This window comes from Sphaerodactylus townsendi, linkage group LG02, assembly GCF_021028975.2.
Source record: "Sphaerodactylus townsendi isolate TG3544 linkage group LG02, MPM_Stown_v2.3, whole genome shotgun sequence".
NCBI classification, from domain to species: Eukaryota; Metazoa; Chordata; class Lepidosauria; order Squamata; family Sphaerodactylidae; genus Sphaerodactylus; species Sphaerodactylus townsendi.
Window position 1 is genome coordinate 115,751,263 of NC_059426.1, and position 22,981 is coordinate 115,774,243.

At 44.3% G+C, this 22,981-nt stretch overlaps 1 protein-coding gene across 5 annotated transcripts in view; it reads right to left on the minus strand.

Moving 5' to 3' along the window:
* The window catches only part of AMBRA1 (autophagy and beclin 1 regulator 1), a 191,761-nt gene that overhangs the window by 167,772 nt on the left and 1,008 nt on the right, over window positions 1-22,981 (minus strand). For 4 of the 5 annotated variants that reach the window (XM_048485240.1, XM_048485239.1, XM_048485237.1 and 1 more), the window contains exons 2-5: window positions 4,254-4,501; window positions 3,879-3,937; window positions 2,584-2,767; window positions 1,172-1,344 (exon numbers count right to left, since the gene is read on the minus strand). In XM_048485240.1, the coding sequence (XP_048341197.1) occupies window positions 1,172-1,344; window positions 2,584-2,767; window positions 3,879-3,937; window positions 4,254-4,388 (551 nt within the window). In that variant the 5' untranslated portion in view covers window positions 4,389-4,501. Of the gene's footprint in view, window positions 1-1,171; window positions 1,345-2,583; window positions 2,768-3,878; window positions 3,938-4,253; window positions 4,502-22,720; window positions 22,791-22,981 lie in introns of all 5 variants that reach the window. The other variant, XM_048485238.1, reaches the window with a different exon arrangement.

A 22,981-nucleotide genomic window follows, 5' to 3' on the forward strand; every position in this document is an offset into this window, starting at 1 on the left:
TTCTGGGCAGTGGTGGTTCACTGCAACATCTTACCAGAAAACTTAGCTAGCACAAAGACGGAATCATTTTGATCACACTGTGCCATAATTGGGATGCTTGGAAGGAATTTAATGTTGGCTACCAGAGAAAAACTTAGAAGTAAGCCTAAAGTTTATGTGTCTAGCATTTTCCTTCTCAGGAACACTAGGGCAGCATTTAGACCAGCTTAGTGTCCAGCAAATCACTACTTCTCCTAATACCAGAACATAACAAAATAGGAACATATCGTAGAGTTAACTATGCAATTTGTAGGCAAGGGAGAGGGACTGTATCCTCTTTCCATGTTGCAATGCAGTTTTGGGATTAAAATATGGTTACAAATGATTTGTTATTATTTCTTATATCCCAGACTTCCTCTGGAAAACTCATAGACAATTTGAGCGGCAGAACTGCATCATGGTCCATTCATGTCATTCTCTCATACTCTGGCATAACCTTCAGGTGCCGTAAAGACTCTAGAGGCCCCCAGTTTGTCACTGTTATGATACAGACATGCAGGATATCTTGATGGACACTCAGGGAAGACTTCATATCACAGAAAAGTTGTTTCTCAGGAACAAAACAATAAACAGATTTCAGGCTGAGAAGAGATGACTTTTCCTTAATGAAGAAAAATTGATAGAATAAAGATTACCATTTGTCTACCTGCCAGGAAAGGGTAATATAGACAGCTAGCTGGATATTCTGAGGTGGGCCATAAAAGGTTTGGGGTATGTGTCTAGACATGATTGGAGAAAAAGGTAGCAGACACTGGAATTCAAACTCAGTCCTAAGATAAGTTGAAGTTAATTACCGCCAACAGGGAAAGGAACTATTAAAAGACCTAGAAGCACTGTGAGAGGCATGCAAACCAAGTTCCAGGAAATGGGGGGGAAATGGAGTGCAGTCAGACTTATCCCGCTGTCTCTCAAACTGTTCCTACCTACTATCAGATACTCTTGGGTGAGGGGAGATGGAGGACTGAGTTATTACAATCCCTATTTTTCTTCTCCATTTTCTCTCTAATGAAATGACACAGAGTGTCCAGCTATGGTCCAAGTGACTTTCCTGTGGAGATCTTCCGAAGCTGGTTCCCTCTCATACTCCATTTTCCCCTGCATTTAGCTACCCAGATAGTAAAATATTACTCACCGAACCCGCTCCATTTCACTGGCTGTCTTCACAACTGCAAAAGGCTCCCGGCGACTCCAGTCCCAGAAATGGATCTCATTGGCTGTTGCAATTAGCAGGAGTTGGGCAGTTGGATGGAAAGCCAAGGATGCAATGGCATTGTTACTATCTGTAAACCAGCTCTCACTTCCACCCTAAGAACAAACCAGTCTAGAGTCACCAACAGTTCTGACATATAGAAAATACAAAAAAGAATGTTTACCATATGACCCTCAACCAGATGGCACACACACTATGGATGAATTACATCTATCTAACAAACTTTACTGCATGCGTTTTCATTTTACATTGCCCTGAAGCCGCACAGTCAAATTTTAGGACTTATCATACAACTATCCATAGAAATGCAGACATAATTAATTTGCAGAGGCTGGCAGGGATCCACGATATACTCCAAAGTATTCAAAATAATCCATTTGCGTTTGCCTACATTTTCTAGCCATTTCATATCTAAGAATCATGAAAATGATGAAACACATACCTCACGATGCAGGATGCAAATTATATACAGACACATCTGGAAATCTATTGTCACCACTAAAACATCCATAGAACTCTAAAATAAGTACCAAAACTTATTTTAGAAAGAACTCAAACCTTCGGTTTTCAAAATAGTTTTATCTTCTATCTACCCTTTTCAACATAAAGATGACAGTGCGGTTGTGTGTTCTCTGGAGGAAGTCGGAGCAGCACGTGTCCGCATTGTGAAGAAGTCCAGATTCTCTGGCAGCATTTTAAACTCTTATTTAAGCACCACTTCTGTCAAAACTATTATTATCTGCAATTGAAAACATAGCACTTTGACAAAACAGCGTTTGGAGGTCCAATGATACAAACAGGCAAGTCTCACTAATAGGCATCCAGAACAAGATAAATGTTGTTTTATCAAAGTGCTATGTTTCCTATTGCAGATAATAATGGTTTCAACAGAAGCGGAGCTTAAAGAACAGTTTAAAATTGCTGTAAGAGAATCAGAAGCGTGGCGGGGGGGCGGGGGGAAAGGTAGGAAGGCAGGCATTAGGATCCAGCGGAGCATACCAATATAAAGAGGGTCCAGGAAGATGTCACGAATTGATTCACACATCTCCTGATATCTTTATATTGAAAAGGGTATAGCAGAAATGGCTGCTGCAGTATGCTATCCAGTTTCTCAGTCAGACAAAATCTGGTGTCTCTGGATCAGGGGGAAAAAAATCCAGTCCAACAGAATATGGAAGGCCAAAAAGAATGGGCATGAATTAACCATGTAATTGGGCCCATGGATATAATCCCATTGCCAGATTGGAGTGGGAACACAGCTTCCAAAACACTGCGGCAGTGCACAGAATCAAATCTGCATTAAAAAGGAACAATACACGTTAGAAGGAACTTACATGTAAATCCCAAATTCTAACCTCTCCATCAAGGCACCCTGAAGCTATAAGTCCTGGGATGGTAGGATGAAAGGTTACGCACCAAGGGGTACGCCGATGCCCAACCAGAGAGTGAACACACTTGCCCGTTTTCACCTCTGTTATGTAAATATTGTGATTTACATGAGTAGAAGCCATGAGCGTCCTGAGAAAAGAGAAGCAGGCGTGATTTAGCCTGAAGACAATAGGGTTTTTTTCCATATACCATGTTGAGAAGTATTTGAAATTCCACATAAACACGTACAGACAGATGCAACGGGTAAAAGATAGCAGCCTCTGAAGGGATGTTGTTTAATTTTAAGCTCAAAGCACAAGTCCAGTGCACACTATAAGTCCTTTTACGTCAGCAACAGCTAAATAGTCATTTTATTCACATCAATACCTGCTAAGACAGCATTTTTCAAAATATGTAGGGAGGCAAATTTGGAGGATTTTCTTTTCTGTCTACATTATCCCATTCCAACAAACATCATATTAGCCCCATATGTCTACTTCGGATTTTAAAGCATTATCTGTAGAAAGTATACAGCAACAGTTCTGTTAAGTACTTATGATCTATTCCAGTTGTGTTCTACCCATGGGAAGCGACCCTCCAGAGGGTCAAAGAGCCTATCCTGTAGCAAGCCCTTACGTAGCTATCTTTCTCATTATTCAGCAGCCTGGAGATTCATGCTAACACATCTTATCATATGCTTGCAGCTCAATGGCTCCTACGTTAAGTGGGTTCCAGGTTCGGAAAGGGTAAGGACAAATTCATATAGACTTTTATTCTTCAGCTCACAGAAGTTTCCAGAGTAGATAACAAACAAAAGGGGAAGTGAGTTTTTAATCGGTCCACTGCCCATTATGAGACATCTTCCAGAATCCGTGAAATAGCTGGGGAAATGAGGAGGCAAAATTTGTATTCATTCAAGGGAAATATAATGTAGAGTGCTGTAGAGGAGGATCTGTCAGAATATAGAAGACAACACTGCCATCTCCTGTGGAATCCCTGTAAAATACCCACCACCAGCATTTTACTGTAGTTTACATAAAACAGCCTCCTGTGTATGCATTTTTCATAGGTCTATTCCCTAACTGCTGCTATTGCCTCTCAATGTCACATACAGAAAATAAGCCTCCATACACCAAAAATCCAAGAATATTTGCTGGCAGGTCCTTTGGCAGCACTTGGACCTGCTGGGAAACACCACTCTCCTACAACCCTTTCTGACATATGCAGCATTTACAGAAATAGGGAGAAAAGCCATTTATACCTGTCTGGGCTGAATGCAAGTAAGAAAGTGGACCGAGGGCTGTCTGGTAGCTCAACCTTCTGGAAAAGTAAAAAAAGCATAAAGATTTCATAAGTTCAAAATATCTGTCAAGCATGCCAACACCCACCCACACACACACACACACCAACAAAATCAAGGGAAAGCAGACAGGTGCACAGCACTTTCAATAACATCAGTGGTGTCATTAAGCTGGAGGAAGATTTTTAAATATTTTAATCTAAAGCTGCACATACCCAATACATATACAAATTCAAACTCTAAAACCAAATAGGTTTGTTAACACTATACTACTCATAAGTAGACCAGTCTTCAAATTCTGAAACCAACCTGCACATGTACCCTTGTAAACCTTACCTTTCCCTCCCATTTCATCCATCGGGTTTTGTCTTCTACTAACTCCTGCAGAAGACGCTGTGCCCCTAACGCTTGGGTACCTCGCTCTCGACCCCACAGGATTCGCACAGCATTCTTCTCTGGCACAACCTTCATGGCTTTCAGCTGTTCCAGTGTAGAGGAATGAGTCACCGACAGACAGCAGATCACAAGTGCCAAGAAGCTACAGGAAGGCCATCCACACCTTGTAAGGCTGTCCTCATGGAAATCTAGACAGGGAGAAGGTGTTTCAAAAGGCAGCTTAAGCCGAAAGTTTTGAAATGTCAACACAAATAGGTATTATAAGATAAGTTGTCATTAACCTCCTCCATTGCTATACTACTACTGTATAAACTTGAGATTCACAAGTATAAAGCACAATTTTAGTAATCGAGAACACAGAAAATTTATTTTGGTTTACACTACAAGAGACTCTTGTCACTATGTTGAACTCACCAGTAAGTGGCTTGCAACTAATAATCTACAAACCTGCATCTTTTCCTTCCAAGAAAGCTGTCTATTTGTTGATCATACAAATTCAAGCACCAAGAACTGAACAACTATGCTAAACATTTAGCAAGCACAGAGATCCTCTTATTTGTTACATTTAACTGTTGTTTTACAGATTGTTACATACCAGTATATCCCTATGATGACTAGTTTCCAGCAATTTTACTAGAGTCAGTATTTTGAACATTAAACCTACTCTTTAGAACAATTTCCCCTCGAAGATCTTATTCAAATAGCAAAACACTCCAGCACACAAGAAGAAATTATGCAAAGTGTTTAGCAGAGCTGATGTCATCACTCCCCTGAGTTCTACCGCTGAGGCAGAAAAATCAGCAACTTGAGGTCCCGTCCACTACTATTGATTAGGTCAGATTTGAATGTGGTCTATCAACTCTACTGTAGATCTTAAGAAGGGGGTCTCCAGGGATTTACAGGAAGGGAAATAGCATTCCACTTCTACCGCCTGCCTGTATTCCACCACCCCACCACGGCCTCTCTCTCCACTTCCCTACTCACTCACCTCTTCCTTGTGGCCCCTGCAGTAAGCATCATAAGGGTAAGGCCTGTACCTTATATTTGAAGTCGTGCCCGCGACGCCACAAGGAAGAGACGAGACGCGGAGATATCATCTGGTGGAGAGAGCCAGTAGCAGGAAGCGCGGGATCCCGTGATCCTGGCAACTCTGCCGTGTGCTCGTCCCTTGCACCTTTTATTAGGGTTTCACTAGGGGCGTGTAAAGGGGTCGGGCAGGCAGGAGAGCGGGAGGTCGGGAGATCGGGAGAACGGGAGATCATCATGTGATGTATGACCTCATCGGGCTGCTACGTGCAGGAGGAAGCATCCGCGTCTGGGTCTAATCCTCACCTGAGGGCAGGGGCCATTTTGTCCCTTTGTATGGGGCACCTGGTGACCGCGAGTCAGGCAGTTCATGACCCGTGACTCACGGGGGAGCGGGGGTTGGGGGAGCGTGTGCGCCCAGAAGGCCGTAGCTGGCACCGGCTTTCCAGGCGCTCTATCTACGGTTCTGCTGGGTTCGCGGGCTCACCCCTACATCTCCCCGTTTCTAACGTTTTAGGAAGGAAGCCAAATCAGTTGGGGCAATTTAGGGGAATGATTGCCTCCCCAGGAACTCGTTCGAGCTGGCTGAGCTGTTTGTGTAACATGAGAACCTGGTTGCGACGTAGGGGAAAATCCAAGGGTTTCTTACAAACGTTACAGGCAAAAGCAGATATACATTGAACAAGGCAGGACCCAACAACAAGGGATACAATCAAACCAATGAAGAATTGTGCAACAGAACTTAACCATCCTCCTGGCAGCCACCTCCAAAGGGCAGACCACGAGTGAGGCAACACATCGTACTTCAGATTAGATACAACATCTTGCAATTCACGCACTTTCATATGAATCAGATGGGAATTATCAGAGAGATTAAAACAACACATATTATTTACATTCTCACAGCCTTGGTGATGCAACAACAACAAGTAATCTATTGCGGCACGATTATCTAGGGTCGCTTGACGAAGCTCCTGCTGCTCGGAGGCCAGAGCATCCAGAGCAACCGAGGTGGAATTAATGGACTTCGCAAGGGCGCAGGCCAAACAGCCAATAGTCTTAGCGTTGTAGAAAGCGAGTCCGGGGACTCCCACAAGGGAGGTCGCGAGGGAGACGTATTCTGCCTCGGAGAGAGCAACCGCGTCGCTCCGGCAGCCCAGGTCGAGAGGGAGGGTGGAGCGACGGCGGTGCTTGGGCTCCCGGGGCGGAGCCTGTGGCAAAACGATGGTGAGGCGGCTAAGGCAGCAAAGAGTCCCGGCAGAAAGACGAGCGGGGATGTAGTTGAAGGTTCTCTCCCCGCAAGTCCAGAACCAACCTTTGGGGAGCAGGATGTTCCCATACACGGGGGGAATGTCCTCCATATGTGTGCAGTTCCAACTGGCCGAGCCAGTGAAGGGGCTCGGGCCGGCTTGCGCTCCCGCGACATCGATGATGCGGGCACAAGTGTTGGACTCGTGGTTGGCGACGGTTTTAGTGATGAGGGAGAGAGCACCAGCGGGGAGGGTTTGGACGACGGGTCCCCAGTCGGCACTCATAGAGTACCTGATAGACGAGGCATTCATGAAGGAGCTCAGGCCAGACTCCCCAAGGAAGTCTCCAGGGGCTTTGCAGACGGGAAGCAGGCAGGAGCTCAGCAAACTTCCCACCCCCAGATATTGGCCCAGGCAAAAGGACAAGACGTTGGCAGCGGCAGCGAACCGCTCCCAGATGTTGGCTTGATTAAGATCCAAGAGGGGGTGACCGAGCGCCACCGGCAGGAGGCAACAGAGCAAGCAGATGATGGTGACTGCGGAGTTAGCAGTAATAACCGCAAAGATGGCCACACAGAGATCCTCGGGTGTCTCGGGCATTCCCCAGCCTCGCTGTTGCAGCAGCTCCCGAGCCTGGCTGGTCGTTGCCTTGACGTCCCCCCAGGTCATCCGGGTCCTCGGACCGTTCTGGCGCTGGCGGCGGCTCCGTCGAGGCTGCGGGGCAGGGTCCTCCAGAGAGATCCGCTCCATCTCTGCGATGGGGTTGGTTTCCTTCTGGTGCCACTCCATGGGCTGGCCGGACATGGCGAGCTGGAATCCACAGGGGACCTGTAGGGAGAAGGATTGAAGCATACCCCCTTCCCCAGGTTATGAGGGGGGCCGGGTCCCGCCAAGCTTGGTCTTGGCGCTGGTGGTAGTGGACCTGGATGTGTGGGAGAGGCTCTGATTGCCCAAAGTGCCTCTCCATGGGGGGCAGGTTTAAGGTTTAAGTTTAAGTAAGTGATTATAGTGAGTGGCACTGCTGTTATAGTCAGGGGGGCCACCTATTCCCCTTTCTTTAATTTGTATGGGCATGGACGGGAGGCACGAAGGGCAGGCGACTCCTATGGGGAGTTGGCTTCAAAAAACGTCATCAAAATGCGCCAAGGCGACGGCCCAAGCCCCCGGGGGGGGCGAGCAGACCGTCGAGGGACTGTGGGTATGCATACTTAATTTGTAGGACAAAGGAACTTTGGGAGCGTGCTCAGAGAAGGGGATGCATCAGAAAAAACAAGGCAATCATACCCTTGGGGGTTGGTCTTTGGGATAAAGGACTGGAGGAAGTTTCGTCTTAGGGTGGATGTACTTACCGTGACCGCAAAGGTTAAGGCAAACCTAGCGGCCAGAGACTGGGACCGCACCTGAGTATCTTGGGGAAATGCCGCCCGCCGAAACCACTCCTTAAGGGGCGGTTTAAATTTCAAAGCGCCCCGGCGATGGCAACCACATGCCAAACAGGTTGGTTATTAGGGGCATAATGGTGGCAGCCCCCTTTTAACCTGGGGCCTGTCCTGGCAGTGCTGCGGTACCAGGACGGGCCCAGATTTTAACCCAGGGAGGGCCAGTCAGCCAATTGGCCCTCCCGCCTTTGCTGGTTGAAAAATTAGAAGAAGGGAGAGAGGAAAGAAAAGAGCTCCAGAGCAGGCGCCCTGGGGTTGAGACAGGGAACACAGTCAGGGTTGGGAGATGGAGATCTCAATGTGGCCGGCTGCTATCTGTTCTTCTTCTGGGCAGCGGCCGTCACTTCATTCGAGGGAAAGTGGTGGGAGTGGGCTTATCCATCCCAGACTAAGGTCGTTTTGACCTGACTCATGAGATCCCTTCCCCACAAGTTAACGTGGATGTCCAAGACGATGGGGCGGACTGTGAGTTGTCGCTCGAGCCCCAGACTGCGGACCGTGAGCGGATGGATGCTCCCCCCCCCCCCCACAGCCCGGGCCAGGCGCTGTTGGCCACTGATCAGGCCACTCGGCTGCTCTGATGGCGGTTACGTCGTCGCCGGTGTCCACAAGCCCCTTGAACGGACACCCTTCTATGGCGAGCTCCAGGTACGGGCGGGAGCTACCGATGAGCGTCTCCACTGCCGCTACGGTGGTGCCGGCTGCGCCTCGATGGCTACTTGGGCTCGTGGCCTTTATTGACTCGGCGACGGGCAGCGCATGGGGCAGGAGGATCAGCTGTGCGCAGCTGATCCCGCTGGGCAACTCCTGCGGGATGTTTGTCCACACCTGAATGTGAATGGCTCCCTGGTGTGTGGAGTCAATGACCCCTGGAACGACAAACAACCCCTGCTCGGCGGCGGAGGCTTTGGGCAAGACTAATCCGACGGCCTCCGAGGGAATGGGATCGCTGTACTGGGTCGGAGCAATGAGGATCTCATGGGGGAACTTGAGGGAAAGAGGTTGGGTGCAGGTGAGAGAGATACCACTGGAAGGAGGCGGTTTGGGTTCGGGCCTCGGTTCTTGGGGTCGGTTCAGTATTCTCCTCCTTGGTCCTGGGCTGGGGAGAGGCCCGGGTGAGAGTTTCCCGACGGGCACTCGCTTCTCCAGTGAAAGCCTTCCCGACACTGGGGGCATTTGGTCCTGGGCTTTCCCGGGGGCCTTCGCCTCCTGGGGGAGAACCCCCCTCCGTCAGGGTTGTAGGCCCCCCCACCGGGCGACCTACAATCCCTCCGGAAGTGTCCTGGCTTGCCGCAGTTGAAGCACTCACCCTGAGGCTGTCCCCTGGCGGTGGAGAGTGCTGCGGCTAGGAGACTGGCCTGATGGGTGGAAGATCCGATATCCTGGCAAGCCTTAAGCATATCGGCCAGTTCGGGGTTCTTCCCTAGGCCGGTGATCGCTCTGCGGCACTCGGCGGAGGCGTTCTCTTTGGCAAGGCGCATGAGGAGCTCGTGCTGGGCTACGTCGTTGTCGACCTGTCTCTGCAGGGCCTCCTGGAGCCTATTCAGGAATTCAGCATAAGGTTCCTGAGGCTTCTGCCGGACGTTGGAGAAGCTTTGAGTTGGCTGTCCGGCAGCGGGCACTTTCAGAAACGCCTTGTAGGCGCAATCAGAGGCGACCTTAAGGGTGGCCTCCGGCAGGACGATCTGCGCATTGGGAAGGGCAAAGCCTTCACAGCCGTAAAGCTGCGCGGCAGTACAGGCACCGCCAGAGGCTGCTCCTCTGCTTATGCACTGTTGGCGGTACTCGCTTTCCCAGACAACGTATTTCGCAGGGTTCAAGAGCATGTGGAAAGTGGTCTTCCAGTCCTCAGGAACCATTAAGTGATTCCGAATGACTGCTTCTAACATGCCTCTCACATAGGGGCTGGTGATTCCCATGTCCCGTATTGCCTTGCGGAGTTCGGTGAGAACGTTGTAACCTATGGGGCGATACTCGACAACTCACCGGATGACGCCATCCTCCCCGACATGGTCGGTGAAGTGGACAGGGCACATAGCGAGGAGGTTGGCATCATCTTCCGTCAGGGTTTCCTTCCTCCGCAGATCGTGGCTAATACGCTCTGCTAGAGTTTTGAAACTCGCGCCATTATGTGGCATTGACGGTGGTGTGGTGGCTTCGGAAATGGGAGGGGGAAGCGGAGCAGAAGGCGGAGCGAAAGGAGGAGGCGGCAGGGCTGCGAGAGTGCGAGCGGGAGAGTTTGAAGGAGGCAAAGAAGCAAGTGAAACGGGAGGAGGACAGGCGTCCTGTTTAGTGGATAGAGAAAATTCATGGGCTTAGAAATCGTAGGTGAAAGATCAAAGGAGGGAGATCCATGGCAGAGAAACCATGGACCTGCAGGCTGATGGCGACATAACATTGCCTCCACGTCAGTAGCAGCGGAAACATCGGCGCGCGAGGCTCTCTATTTTGGGAAGAATGCGCATTCGATGTTTTCCCAGTCCCTTAAGATTAGATAATGTCCCCCTCTCTGGGTACGCATGGACATTTTGCACTATCCAAATCTCCCCGACCAATTCGGCGCCAGATCCCTTCTCTTTACTGGGGACTCTGCGGCTTTTCGATGCTGGCTTCTTCAGCTGTGCTAGCGTGCTTGTCATAAGCCGTGCTTTTGCAAAGCTCCCATACTTACGGTGGTTAGATCAGTCAGAGAGAGTGTCCTCTCTGAGCGGCGAGGTCGAGGATGCGCCGATCCAGCGGACGGTCGAGAAATTACCGAAACGTGGGTCCAAGGATCGCCGATCAAGCGGACGGTCCGGTACCGAGAAGCCCTTTCCCAGGCGACCGGTTAAAAGAGGCGGGTTGGAGAGTTAGGAGATTCCGGGTTTACGGCACCAGCTTGAAGTGTCGGTGCCCAGCGGCGCCACAAAGGGGAAAAGAGGCGAGGCGGCGGAGAATATCATCTAGTGGAGAGAGCCAGTAGCAGGAAGGCCGGGATCCCATTGATCCTGGCTTAACTCTGCCGTGTGCTTCGTCCCTTGCACCTTTTATTAGGAGGGTTTCACTAGGAAGTGTAAAGGGGTCGGGCAGAAGCGAGGCGGAAGGTCGGAAGTCGGGAGAACGGGAGATCATCATGTGATGTATGACCTCCGCTTCGAGGCTGCTGCGTGCAGGAGAGGAGAAGCTTATCAGTGTCTGGGTCTAATCCTCACCTGAAGGGGCAGGGAGCCATTTTGCCTTCCCTTTGTATGCGGGCACCCTGGTGACCCGCGAGTCAAGGAGAGCAGTTCATGACCCAGTGACTCCGCGGGGGAGGGCCCGGGGGGTTGGGGGAGCGTGTGCGCCCAGAAGGCCGTAGCTGGCACCGGCATTCCAGGCGCTCTATCTACGGTTCTGCTGGGTTCGCGGGCTCACCCCTACAATATTGCCCTTTGAGGAAACAGCTGTAACTTGATGCCCTCCAGCACCTGATGTTTGGGAGAGGATCCTAAAACCTACTGCTGATTTTCAAAGCTCAGTGCAAGCCAGAGGCCTGACAAGCAAACTCTGCAAGGGATCCAAATAGTCACTCATCAAGGTCTTGGATATTCCCTCCAATTTAAAATAATATTTTGGCAAACTTGAGTATTTTGTGTATTTGTAGAATTCTAACTATAGCCAGGGCGGGCTCCACTTTATCTCCACAGTGGCCAGTCCTTGGCTACTGGATACAAAGACCAAAGAAAACCCACTTATATCATAGGCTATAAATAACCAGGCATAAAGTATGAAATGGGAAGGGGGTATATTATAAACTTAACTTTATGGAAAACAACTTCCAAACTGCTGACCGAAGGTAACAGCTGCTTATTAAGAGGGATATGTTTAATCAGCCATCAGAAGAGAAGCTTCCTTTGCTAAGACAACTTCGCTCAGAGAGTCCTTGAGGGTATCTTCCAAAGGAATTGCTTTGCTTTCAGATGTAACAAATCAGATTTAGATGAAATAAGTTAATTGTATACATCTGATTAACTTTCATAATCTATTTTGAGCACAATCTGGAAGCTTTTTTTTTTAATGAAAAAATTAATGGCCCGGGATGCACTAATTGTAAACCAGGAGGGGGGAAAAGATATCTAGGCTTAATTTCTTTCAAACACTTACTTTGAAGATTAGTTAAGTCACATGCCTCATTATAACAAGAAAAGTTAGTCATACTGGAAAGTAAGTTTAGCAACTCGCAAACATTTTGCCACGATGACCCAATAATAACATTCTGTATAAACCCAATGCTTCTGTTCATAGAATCCATTGGAAGGGGCCATACAAGCCATCTAGTCCAACCCTGTGCTCAATGCAGGATCAGCCTAAAGCACCCCTCACAAGTGTTCATCAAGACACTGCTTGAAGCCTGCCATTGAAGGGGAGCTCACCACTGGAGGCCACCAACATTTTCTTTAATAAGAACTACTTCTGAATAACATCAAAATACCCCCTCAGCATGTTACTAGTTCGCCCTAAACTAGAGATATTACATGAGCTAAAAGAAGTCCAGAAATGAAACTATTAACTAAGCAGCAGAGAGAAAAATCCTATGAAACAAAAGGTTGGAACAGATCTTTTGCAATATTTTCCTAAATCTCCTAAGGGATGCACAAATTACTCAGCAGCAGCCAGTGAGCTACTTGTTGGAGACCTCAACTTATTCCATCCTTAATCTTCTGAAGCAGATCACACAATCCATAGAACTGACTGCACTTTCTTTTCACAAGAAACATTAGATAGGTCCATCTTCTTTTCAGACTCTCTTGCCCCTCCTTTCTTTTAAGTAGCATAAGAGGCACTCCCACACAAAGCAGCCTTGGTTACCAGTACATAAAACCAGCCACTATCATTTAAGACCAGTCATGTAAGAATCATTGTCCTGAAGAGCATATGATATTCTAGGGAGCAGAACTACCATATATCAGTATCACTCCTCAAGGTTCTGAATGTCAAACACTGAAAAGGTTGCCCAATCTGATATAGTTAATTGTCGGGATTGTACTGACTAAGATTATTTATCATGCCTTTTAATTAGCAGCAGTAGATTGTTTATTTGGGTTTTTTTTAACTGACTGTCATTTATTACTTGCTTATGATGTATTAGCATTTTTTTATATTGCTGTAAGCATTTTTATGGGACAACATAAGTGAGTTCTGATGTATTGTGGAGACCCACAAGTCTCTACTGCCTTTTTTCTCCAAGTATATAACGGATAATTCTAGTGATTATGTAAATACCAATGTACTGAAGTGGAAATTCAGTGCATCCAGGTGCCAGTTTTATCTGACATTCATAACTTGCTTTTCAGTTAGGTGCTGCAGCTCCAGTGATATCTTCTTGCCTCTATAATCCCTTTCCTCTCTAATTAAAACAGAAGTGTCTATAGATAATGGGAAAGGTTTGTGCGTAAATGGATGCAACATCTAGAGAAGAATGACATTGCCTTCCAGGAGTCTGTGAAGTCAGGCTGAACACAATTGCCTTGGCAGGCTAGCATGAACAATCTGCACACAGTCCACAGCAACAGAACCCAGCCTGATCCTAGATAAGGAAATCCCCCAATATCCTACTGATAACAGCCCAATGGGATAACTGGACTCTAAAATTTAAATAATCACTAACCACAAGATATTTTAGTTTATTCCAAGAATGTGCGTCGCTATTCTGATGTGTATAGGGTTGAAATGTCACTGGGTCTTCTTGCCTGAGTCAACTGGTTCCTCAGTGGGAATGGAAAATGTTCTATAAACTACTTGTTTGTTTGTTTGTTTGTTTGTTTGTTTGTTTGTTTGTTTGTTTGTTTGTTTGTTTGTTTGTTTGTTTTGTTTGTTTGTTTGTTTGTTTGTTTGTTTTTGAACCACTCTATATACACGCTCAGAGGTCAGAGGCTTGTATGGTTTGACTTCTTTTTCTGCCTATAAACTCATTTGCTTTTATCTGGATTAAATTGTTGCTACATTTCTTTGAGCACTCAGCTTGTGTCCCCTCTATATCACCACTTCAGGGAAGAAAGGAAAAGGTCAAGTTTCCCTCCTTCATCAATTACTATTCAGTATGCAGGAAATGACTGATTGTTAAGTCACTGCTGAGCATCACCAGGTAAACAGGAGCACCTGTCCCAAATCCAGAATGTTGGTGAACACAGCTAAATTCTCTTATCCACTCATTCAGAGGTTTGTCCACTTTCTTTGGTTAAATCTTACCTGCAGCACCCAGCTGCTGCCCTGTCACCACAGATTCCTTTGCTTTTTTGAAACACGAAAGCTTTAAATCCTGCGTGATCTGTTGGGGCCTTTAAGAAGCTTGGACAGTCAGTTGGTAGAGATGATGGGAGGAAGAGCATCCCAGATGTTAGTTTAAAGCCCTCACCAACTGTGGGTAGCTCCTAATTCTTGGGCCCTATGGAGTGCTCACATGATAAAGGCTTTGTTCATGGAAGAATAACTCAATAAAATTAACCAGACAGTACAGATGGCCTGTTCAGGAGACACCCTTAAGCTAACAAGATCTGGCAGAACACTGAGAAGTTGGGGTTGTCAGATAAAAACTCAGCTACCTCCTCCACCATTTCAGTCTGACATTGCCAAAGTAAAATGTATAAAGTTAGAGGTACTCTAAACCAGGAGTCCCCAATGTGGGCACCATTGCACCCACTCTTTTCCAGGTGCCCCCATGTGTTTTTAGAAAGTAGATATGGTTAGGAGGGGCTCCTGCCCAGTGGAATTTATGATTGGTTGTACAGATTAAAATAATATTGTTTCAGCAGCAGCTGCCACCTTAGTGCCAGTTTTATTCTCTCTCCTCTTTCCCAGTATATTTTTAATTACTCCTCTTGATCTCTGCAATTCAGCTTCCTGGGTGTGGTTGCTCCCTGTGTCAAAATTCTAAAGATACCCATGGGGACGGGGACCTCTGCTCTGAGCACAATTGGTCCTATGTACCAGATAAGAGGCTTTTTCCTACTGTTAATGGCTTCAGTTTTCTTTAATGGTATTTTAATCTAGCATTTAAAAGCAATACAGTTCATGCATCTGCTCATCTTTCAGTGGCATCACTGGAAAACAATTTGACTTTATCTTACTGTTCTGTAAAAGATATCATAGCTATCAATCGTGTGCAAGGATAATTCAGGCAAAACCAGATTAATACAATTCTGCATTGTATTAATTCAGGCAAGTTCCAAAAGACTAGTGCTCAGAGTTCTAGGGGTGAAAGCCATTAAGACATCTAGCAGTAGGAATTTTGAGGCAAAAGACTAACAGATGTGGTTTGCTATTGCCTTACTGTACAATAAGGACCCTGGTATTCCTTGGAGGGCTCCCATCCAGGTACTAACCAAGGCTAACTCTGCTTAGCTTCTGAGATCTGATGAGATCAGGCTAGACTTCCAAGTCAGAGCTAAAAAAAAAAAAGGAGTAAATCATGACCACAACTGCATAGACCTTTGCTACCCTTCTCCCTTTCACAAACTCTAACTGCCCAAAGCAAAAATCTAAGCTTGGAGCCTGTGATTTGATTCTCCCGGCATCACAAGTTCCACTGGGAGAAAGTTTCATCATGTACATAGGATCCAACCCAAATACATTCTTCATCCCTAAACCCATTTTCAACAAAACTCAACAGGACTTTGTGGATGTACATTCATATCTTCCCTGCCCCAAAGGTTTGAGCCAAGACTGCTTTGAACTTTTTTTTTAACCTGAAGGCTCAATCCAAGAAGGTTGTCTCAGTATCAGTAAACGTTTAGCGTGGGGGGAGTTACCAAGTATGATCTCCATTTGTTTTCACACCCCTCAGTTACCAGGCTCTTGTGTCCTAAGCTAGTTGCAGTGACCTGCAGTAAATTCAAACAGTCAGAACTGATGTTCCTCTATCTCTGAGCCTTGGAACAAGAAACGTTAAATAACTAGAAGATATCAGCTTCTTTCAAAGGCAACGCACATAGAGAGAAAGACAGCAAACAACTGTAAACTTGCTAGAGTTGGCCATTTGACCAAATAAGACACATTATATTAAATTAACTTTTAAAAACACATAGCTTGTCATATTTTTTACTATGTTAGGTATTTTCTAAACAGTTCGTGTAGACCAGCCCTGATCAAAGCCAAATAGTTTCAAAATTGATTTCAAAAATGAAATTAGAACAATAATAAAACAAAGTAACAGCAACTGTTTTAGAAACTGGTTTTCAAAAACAATGGTGCTAAGCAGGCAGCAAACTAATCTTTCTGTTCGAACATGCCTCAGTTATAAGAAGAAGCTATACCCTTTCCCACCAAAAGATATGTGTGGTCAGTAGTGGTGAAGTGACAAGGGTGTTTCTGCAGAAGAAAATAGTCCTGAATGGTGAGTTGTGGGGGAAGGGGGAGGCTGTTGTTGGGCCCAGCAGAAAAGCAGTGGCTTGCAGCTGCTTTCCAGGTGTGGGGGAGCAGCTTGGTGTTTGGTCCAGGGTGGGGAAACTGTGGGCGGGGAAACTGTTGCCAGGCCCGGCAGGAGAGTGGCATACTACAGCTGTCCCACCAGACCCAGCTTGATGTTTGAAGCAGCAAACAGCCTCCCCATCCCCCCCCACACACACACACACACACTTTCTTGGTGTTTGGGGCGACGTGGTGTTTGGGGTGGAGAAGACATGGGGAGGCTGTTGCCAGGCACTAGAACTCAACGGGAGCATTCTAGAACAAAGAAGGTCCAGGAAGGGGTGGCAGATGAAAATTTTACTTGGATCTTTCAGTGGGAAAGGGTATAGAAGCAGCTTTAGTATATATACTGCAAAACTCAGTGTCAGCCCTGGTCAGTCCTTGGATGGGAGACCACCTGGAAAGACTGGGTTTGGTATGTGCAGGAAGGCAATGGCTTCTTATCTTTTTTGTGTGGGACACCACATTGGATGGAGTCACCATGAGTTAGCGGCAACTCATTTTTCTTCCCTTGAAGAAGTTATCCTTTACCTTGTTCTGGATTAATAAGCCAACCCTACAATCCACAAACTCCAACCTAGTCAGTATAAACAGTGGTTAGAATATCAGACTAGGATCTGGGAGACTCAGGCTTGAACCCCCTTTTTGCTATGGAAGCTTGCTGTGTCAGTCACACATTCTCAGTCTAACCTCCCTCACACAAGTGTTGTGAAGACAATATGAAGGAAAAGAGAACTATAGCCCCTTTGAGTTGTCTTTGGGGACAAAAGCAAGATATACATGAATAAATAGATTAATAAGGTATTTATCAGGTCAAAATTGACAAAATGTTCCCTCAATACTTGATATGATTTCAGTGAGCACTGAAACAAACATACTCAATGAGTATGACTGAGCAGCAAGGTTCAAATCATGGAATATGATGCAACTCAGGAGCTCTGAATCACCATTTGACTACCAGAGCCAATTTATACTCACCAGTGGCAAACAAAAAACTTATGAATTATAACCCTAGATTAGTAAATAGAAGGTTACGGAAGAGTCTCAATTCACTTGGAGGTGGAGAGTGTTCCTATTTATAAATAATATTAAAGGATTTTCCAGTGCTTTTGAGATTAGATGTCTCCAATACACCCAAACTTGTTTAGTGAATGAACGTGTAGAGTCTGTGCAGGAAGGTAAATCAACACTGCTCTAAACTGATACCATCATAGAACATGTTTATTGAAGTTATTATTCCTAGCAGCAAAGCATCCTGGGAGCCAGAACAAAGACACATCACTCCCAAAAGAACAACCAGAGCATCAGTTGCAGCAGCATTCATTTAACCCCATGCCTCTTATGTAACACTCAACAGGCATAGAACTTTAATCCTGTTTCTTTCTACTGTGTTACATGCTGCCCACAAACTGCATAAAGCAAAAAAGAATATGGGCAAATTCTGAACAAGGGAAACATGAAACAACTCCTCAAAAATGCTATCCAAAACATGGTAAAGGATGGCTTAATGTCCCATTACTAATTAGTTTCTCAGATCAAGCTGTTCTATCAATATTAGCCCAAGTCCAACAGTATTCTACAAAACATTAAATTCAACACTCTGGTCACTAGACCACATTTATCAGCCACAGAATGAGTCAAACAAAAAAAAGTAACTAGGAGCCAATAAGGCCCCAAATTCTCACTTTTGTGCTCTCCAATGTATAACACTTAAGCACTCAATATATGCACACACCACAACAGTTGTGACATTACAAGTTACAAAATTCTTGTTTGAAGCACCTACATTGTTACAAAAGAAAACTTCAACCATCTTGCAGTGCATAGAGTATATATATAAGAAACTGCCATCTTACAGTCCTGCAACAGCTATTTCCTTGCCATGTTTAACATAATTCATTTAAGAACTAGCCTTTTCACCTCAACAGAATATTCAGGAAATTAAAAAAACGCAGTTATAATTTGAAAGAATAACCATGATTCGTTGAGCAGTCAATATAGAGCCGCATCATGAGGACAGGATTATTTAAAGTATTTCTTCTCTGCATACCAAAGCTAAATGGCTTAACTTTGAAGAAGCAACAACAGTTGCCAGAAGTTGTGCCAACAGTTTCATTCAGTGGCTACAGTGAAAGCAGATCTTGCATGACAATGGAAGCTGCCCAGGCTCCACCCACTCTGATGACCGTTCACAGGCAGGTGAACATGTAGATTGCTCCAGAATATATATTTTAGGGGCTGATTTATTTTGCATCTACTGTGCTAGTTTATTATTGCTTGCCATTTTCGCATAACATATTATCAAGCTGTTTGGGTTTAATGTATGATTGTTTTTTAAATTTTGTGCCAATAGAAACAGACACTTACAACACTCCTTCCACGTAACTCTCTGATAGCAACCACATGCTACATCAAAGTTCCTGGAAACTGTCGCTAGAATTATTCCTTGCGTACAGTCCCACAGGAAGCAAATCACAGGGCCACTCATGAGCAGAAACGTACTTTTCCCTAGGGGCTCCAAATCACAAGCTGGAGGACTTGTTGGGCTAAGCTTTTTAATTTTTTTATTGAGAGAGTCAATATAGAGCAGCAGAAGTTAGTTTCAGGATACACAGAATCAGAGTTAGAAGAGACCACGAGGGCCAGCAAGTCCAACCCCCTGCCATGCAGGAACAGACAATCAAAGCAAACATCTTACTATTTCTGCTTTAGAAGCATATTCCCAAGGTTTTGGCTGGACAACCTTTTCCCCAGAGTCAAGTTGCTGAGTTGTTGAGAAAACTTGCCCTTCCTTTTGTTGCAGAAGTTGGTTCCACACAGTGCTGATTGGCTAGGAATTGATGAGGTCATTAATCTCCTTTCCAACAGCATTTTTCAGGGTTTTAAAAATTAATTCTGATTTGGGAAGTTGCAGAGAACATGAGATACTGTTTGAGAAGGGAGAATGGGGAGAAACTTTTAGCAATCACTTTAAAACTGACTACATATGGCTGGCTGAGTGCCTTATAACAATGCAGGGGGATACTGGTCAGTATACTTATCAGTTTTGGGGAGTATATGTGGGGCAGGGCAGGGAAGAACAGACTCACATCTTCCAAAAGTGAACAAAACATTGTGCAGATACCATTAAGAACCCTACCATTCTTTTTTAAAGTGCAAATAACATAAAGCTTGAGTCAGACTTTCTGAGAAACTGGGTCTGTTAACATTATTACAGTATGATGTATTTGTTGTTGTCCCAATTAATCCATTAATGGTAAAGTTCCATAGTTGAATATCATTTACAATCCAGCATTGAGCTCCTCATTTACTCTGTACATCAGTTACTAGCATCTTTTTGAGGCATTAAACTTTCAGGGTAGGATCCAGACTAGTATTTCCATGGGTGCAGTGGAGGGTGATTTTCCCACCTACCATCCTTCTCCAAAAGCCTAAAATACGTCACAAAATCGGATCCTAGGCAAGGGGGGAGGGGAATTCCAGGCAGCCACTGGAGGAAGAGAGGCAGAAAAATTGTCCTCTGCAGATAGAAGTCCCCGTACCTATGGAAATAGCAGTATGACCCCAAATGGTCAAGTTCTTCCTGCAACGTTCTTTGGTCTTATTGCTTTAGGGAACTGGTATGTTCAGCATATGCCACTTTAGATACTTTCAGTGCAGGTTGTAATACCTTTGTAAAATAAAAAATAGCAGGCCACAAATGTATCAAATAATTCATAATTAAGAGAAATGGCACTCAATTTAAAAAGCAAGCTAAATGAAAAAGTAAGCAGACAGAACAAAGCGAAAATTAGCAAGGACAGGTGTAGTTAGTATATGCAGCATCATGCACATAGAAGATTTAACATGTACAAAAAACAGTAGGAATGACAAGTCAGACAACACATCTTATGATAAAAAACTGAGTTTATAATGCTAACAGCATTCAAGTCTACTATGTGATAATGGAACTTAAATATCAGATGTCATCTATATCTCTAAAAGCATTGTTTCAAAGTCTCGAGAAGTTACCATTTTATTTATTTATTTTTGAATTTATAGCCCACCCTACCCCCGTTCAGAAATCCTGAAGTATCATTCAGGTATCATTCATTTACCTTGACACTGCAGTTCAAGGAGGATGTTGATACTCAGTAAATAATTCAGAAAACTACAAAGATGACAAAGGTATCTAGAAAGCAAATCCTCTAAGGACTAGTTGAAAGGATGAACATACTTAATATGGAAAAATACCACCAGCTACCAAATACACTAATTTTCTGCAAGTAATATATTTACCTCAGCTAGGTCAAGCAGCAACAGGTATACACTATAAGAAATACCATACATTTAAATTAAATGGGCAGCAAACTTAATAACTATAATATTAAATCATTAAAACAATAACCAAAGAAATTTGTGGGATTAATTTCTTTGAAATTTGCACCAAAAAAAGAGAAAGAAATGCTCACCCAGCTAGGACAAGCATTTGTTAGAGATGCTTTAGGTATACCCTACACTTCAGGGCATTAGGCTGAACTACTAGGAACTCAAGTACTACGTATTTATGGTCAGAGGTGGAAGTGGTTACAAAACCATGTCTTGCTGACCTCTTTCCAGAAGTAACTTCCTTAATTAAATTTACAAGAAAAATAAAATGTTCAGCACTTTCATGATCAATATAAATTGTAACATCAGGTTTTGAAAATGATTATATAAACACAGGAACACATTATGAGTTTGTATCTACATTTTTAATAAAAGTTTCAGATAGTAGGCTATAAAAACTTTGCTAAAATTAGGTATATATCAGCTTGACTAGTAGCACTTCATTTTCAGTAAAATCATAATGTGTGGAGACTCAAAGCTGGGCTTCACTGTTTTATTTACTCTGCAATACTTCTGCACCTCCTCTGCCTTTACATCACATTTACTGTATATTACCAGGCTTTCCTCTTCTTCCAGTGGTGCTAAGCAGTCCCACATGTGTAAGCCACAAAAAGTATTTTGAAAATGCAGCTAGTGAGTTTCCTAATTATCTTTTGAAAAATCTTGATTTAGCATATTGTGATTTAGAATATATAGCACATCAGATCAGAGGTGGGATCCAACCAGTTCTCACCACTTCTCTAGAAGTGGTTACTAATTTTTTCTGAGTGCTGAGAAGGGGTTACTAAAGCAACCTCCCTGCCCAATAGGGACTGGAGGTGCGTGTGTGCGGTGGCACCACTGTTTGAATCCCACCACCATCGGAACCTGTTATTAAAATGTTTGGATCCCACCACTGCATCAGATGTGTATTGCGAAGTAAAGAGATTTATAAATCAGGATTTTCTTCAGTAGTACATGCTGTGTAAAATCCTGTAAATATTTTTCTGGTTGACAGAAAACAAAAAATAAATTCCAATGACACTATTAAAAAAGAAATGTATCTCAGATGTGAACAAATAAATCAAGTTTTCAGAATAATTGTATGCCTTCTTCCACATGCAGAAAACCCAGAGTTTATTCAAAACAATTATGTTTCTCTTTGCCCAGTCCAGTAAGCACCTCATAAAATAACTGGAAACAGCAAGATAATATTAAGACACTTATATTCCACTTCTTGATCAACATGGGTCCAGAATGCAGCTTACTATAGCTGAAAAGTACAATAAAATTGATTTTGCAATATTTTTCAACAATACAGCCAACAAAACAGCCAACAAAACCCACTGAAGTTACAAAACAATAATTAGTGTTAATTAAATGATTCTAGAAATAAAACTAATATTTCAAACTTGGCACTTAAATAATAACAGAGAGGAAGTATGTTGAGAATCCCTAAGGAGAGGCAGTTTTGATATAACTATTGAAAAAACCCACTAATTGAAAAATGACATGAATGGGGGGAAATACTTTGGTACAGTTGGGGAAGGGGAGGAAATAGCAGTCTGTAGGGCGTTCTAGTTAACTGACTACATATTAAGTGCACAGTAGTGAAACTGACAATGGCTCCTACATTTATACTATGATTTATTACAGTTCTAGAGAAGGGGAGTATAAAGTCTTAAAAACTAAGTTAAAAATGAAACAGGGTGTGAAGTGGCAGAGGTATCACTACAGCAAAGAAAGAGATTAAAATGGCTACAAACACCATCACATGCAGACAGAGCCAGCGTAAAAATCCTCAGTCACTGAAGATTTTTCCAAACAAAATAAAGAACAGAAATAACTTTTAAAATATACAGAAAGTTATGGGAGGCATCAGTCCTAACAAATTATGCCACAGGTACTAACTAATAAGTACCTTTAATATTGATGCAGCCACTTTCCAGACACCACTTTGTAAGATTAGATGAAGTAACTGATAGGAAATGCTAGAAACAGAAAACAGAACTAATAGAAAAGGCCTCTATCATCAAAAAATATTGTTGATTGAATATTATTTCTCAGTTTCAAATACACCAGGTGTGGGAAGGCATTTGGTCCACAATAAAATTACTGTCTGAAAAGACCCCAAGGATGACATACTATAAGGATAGTTATCTTGACTCATTTATCATAATAA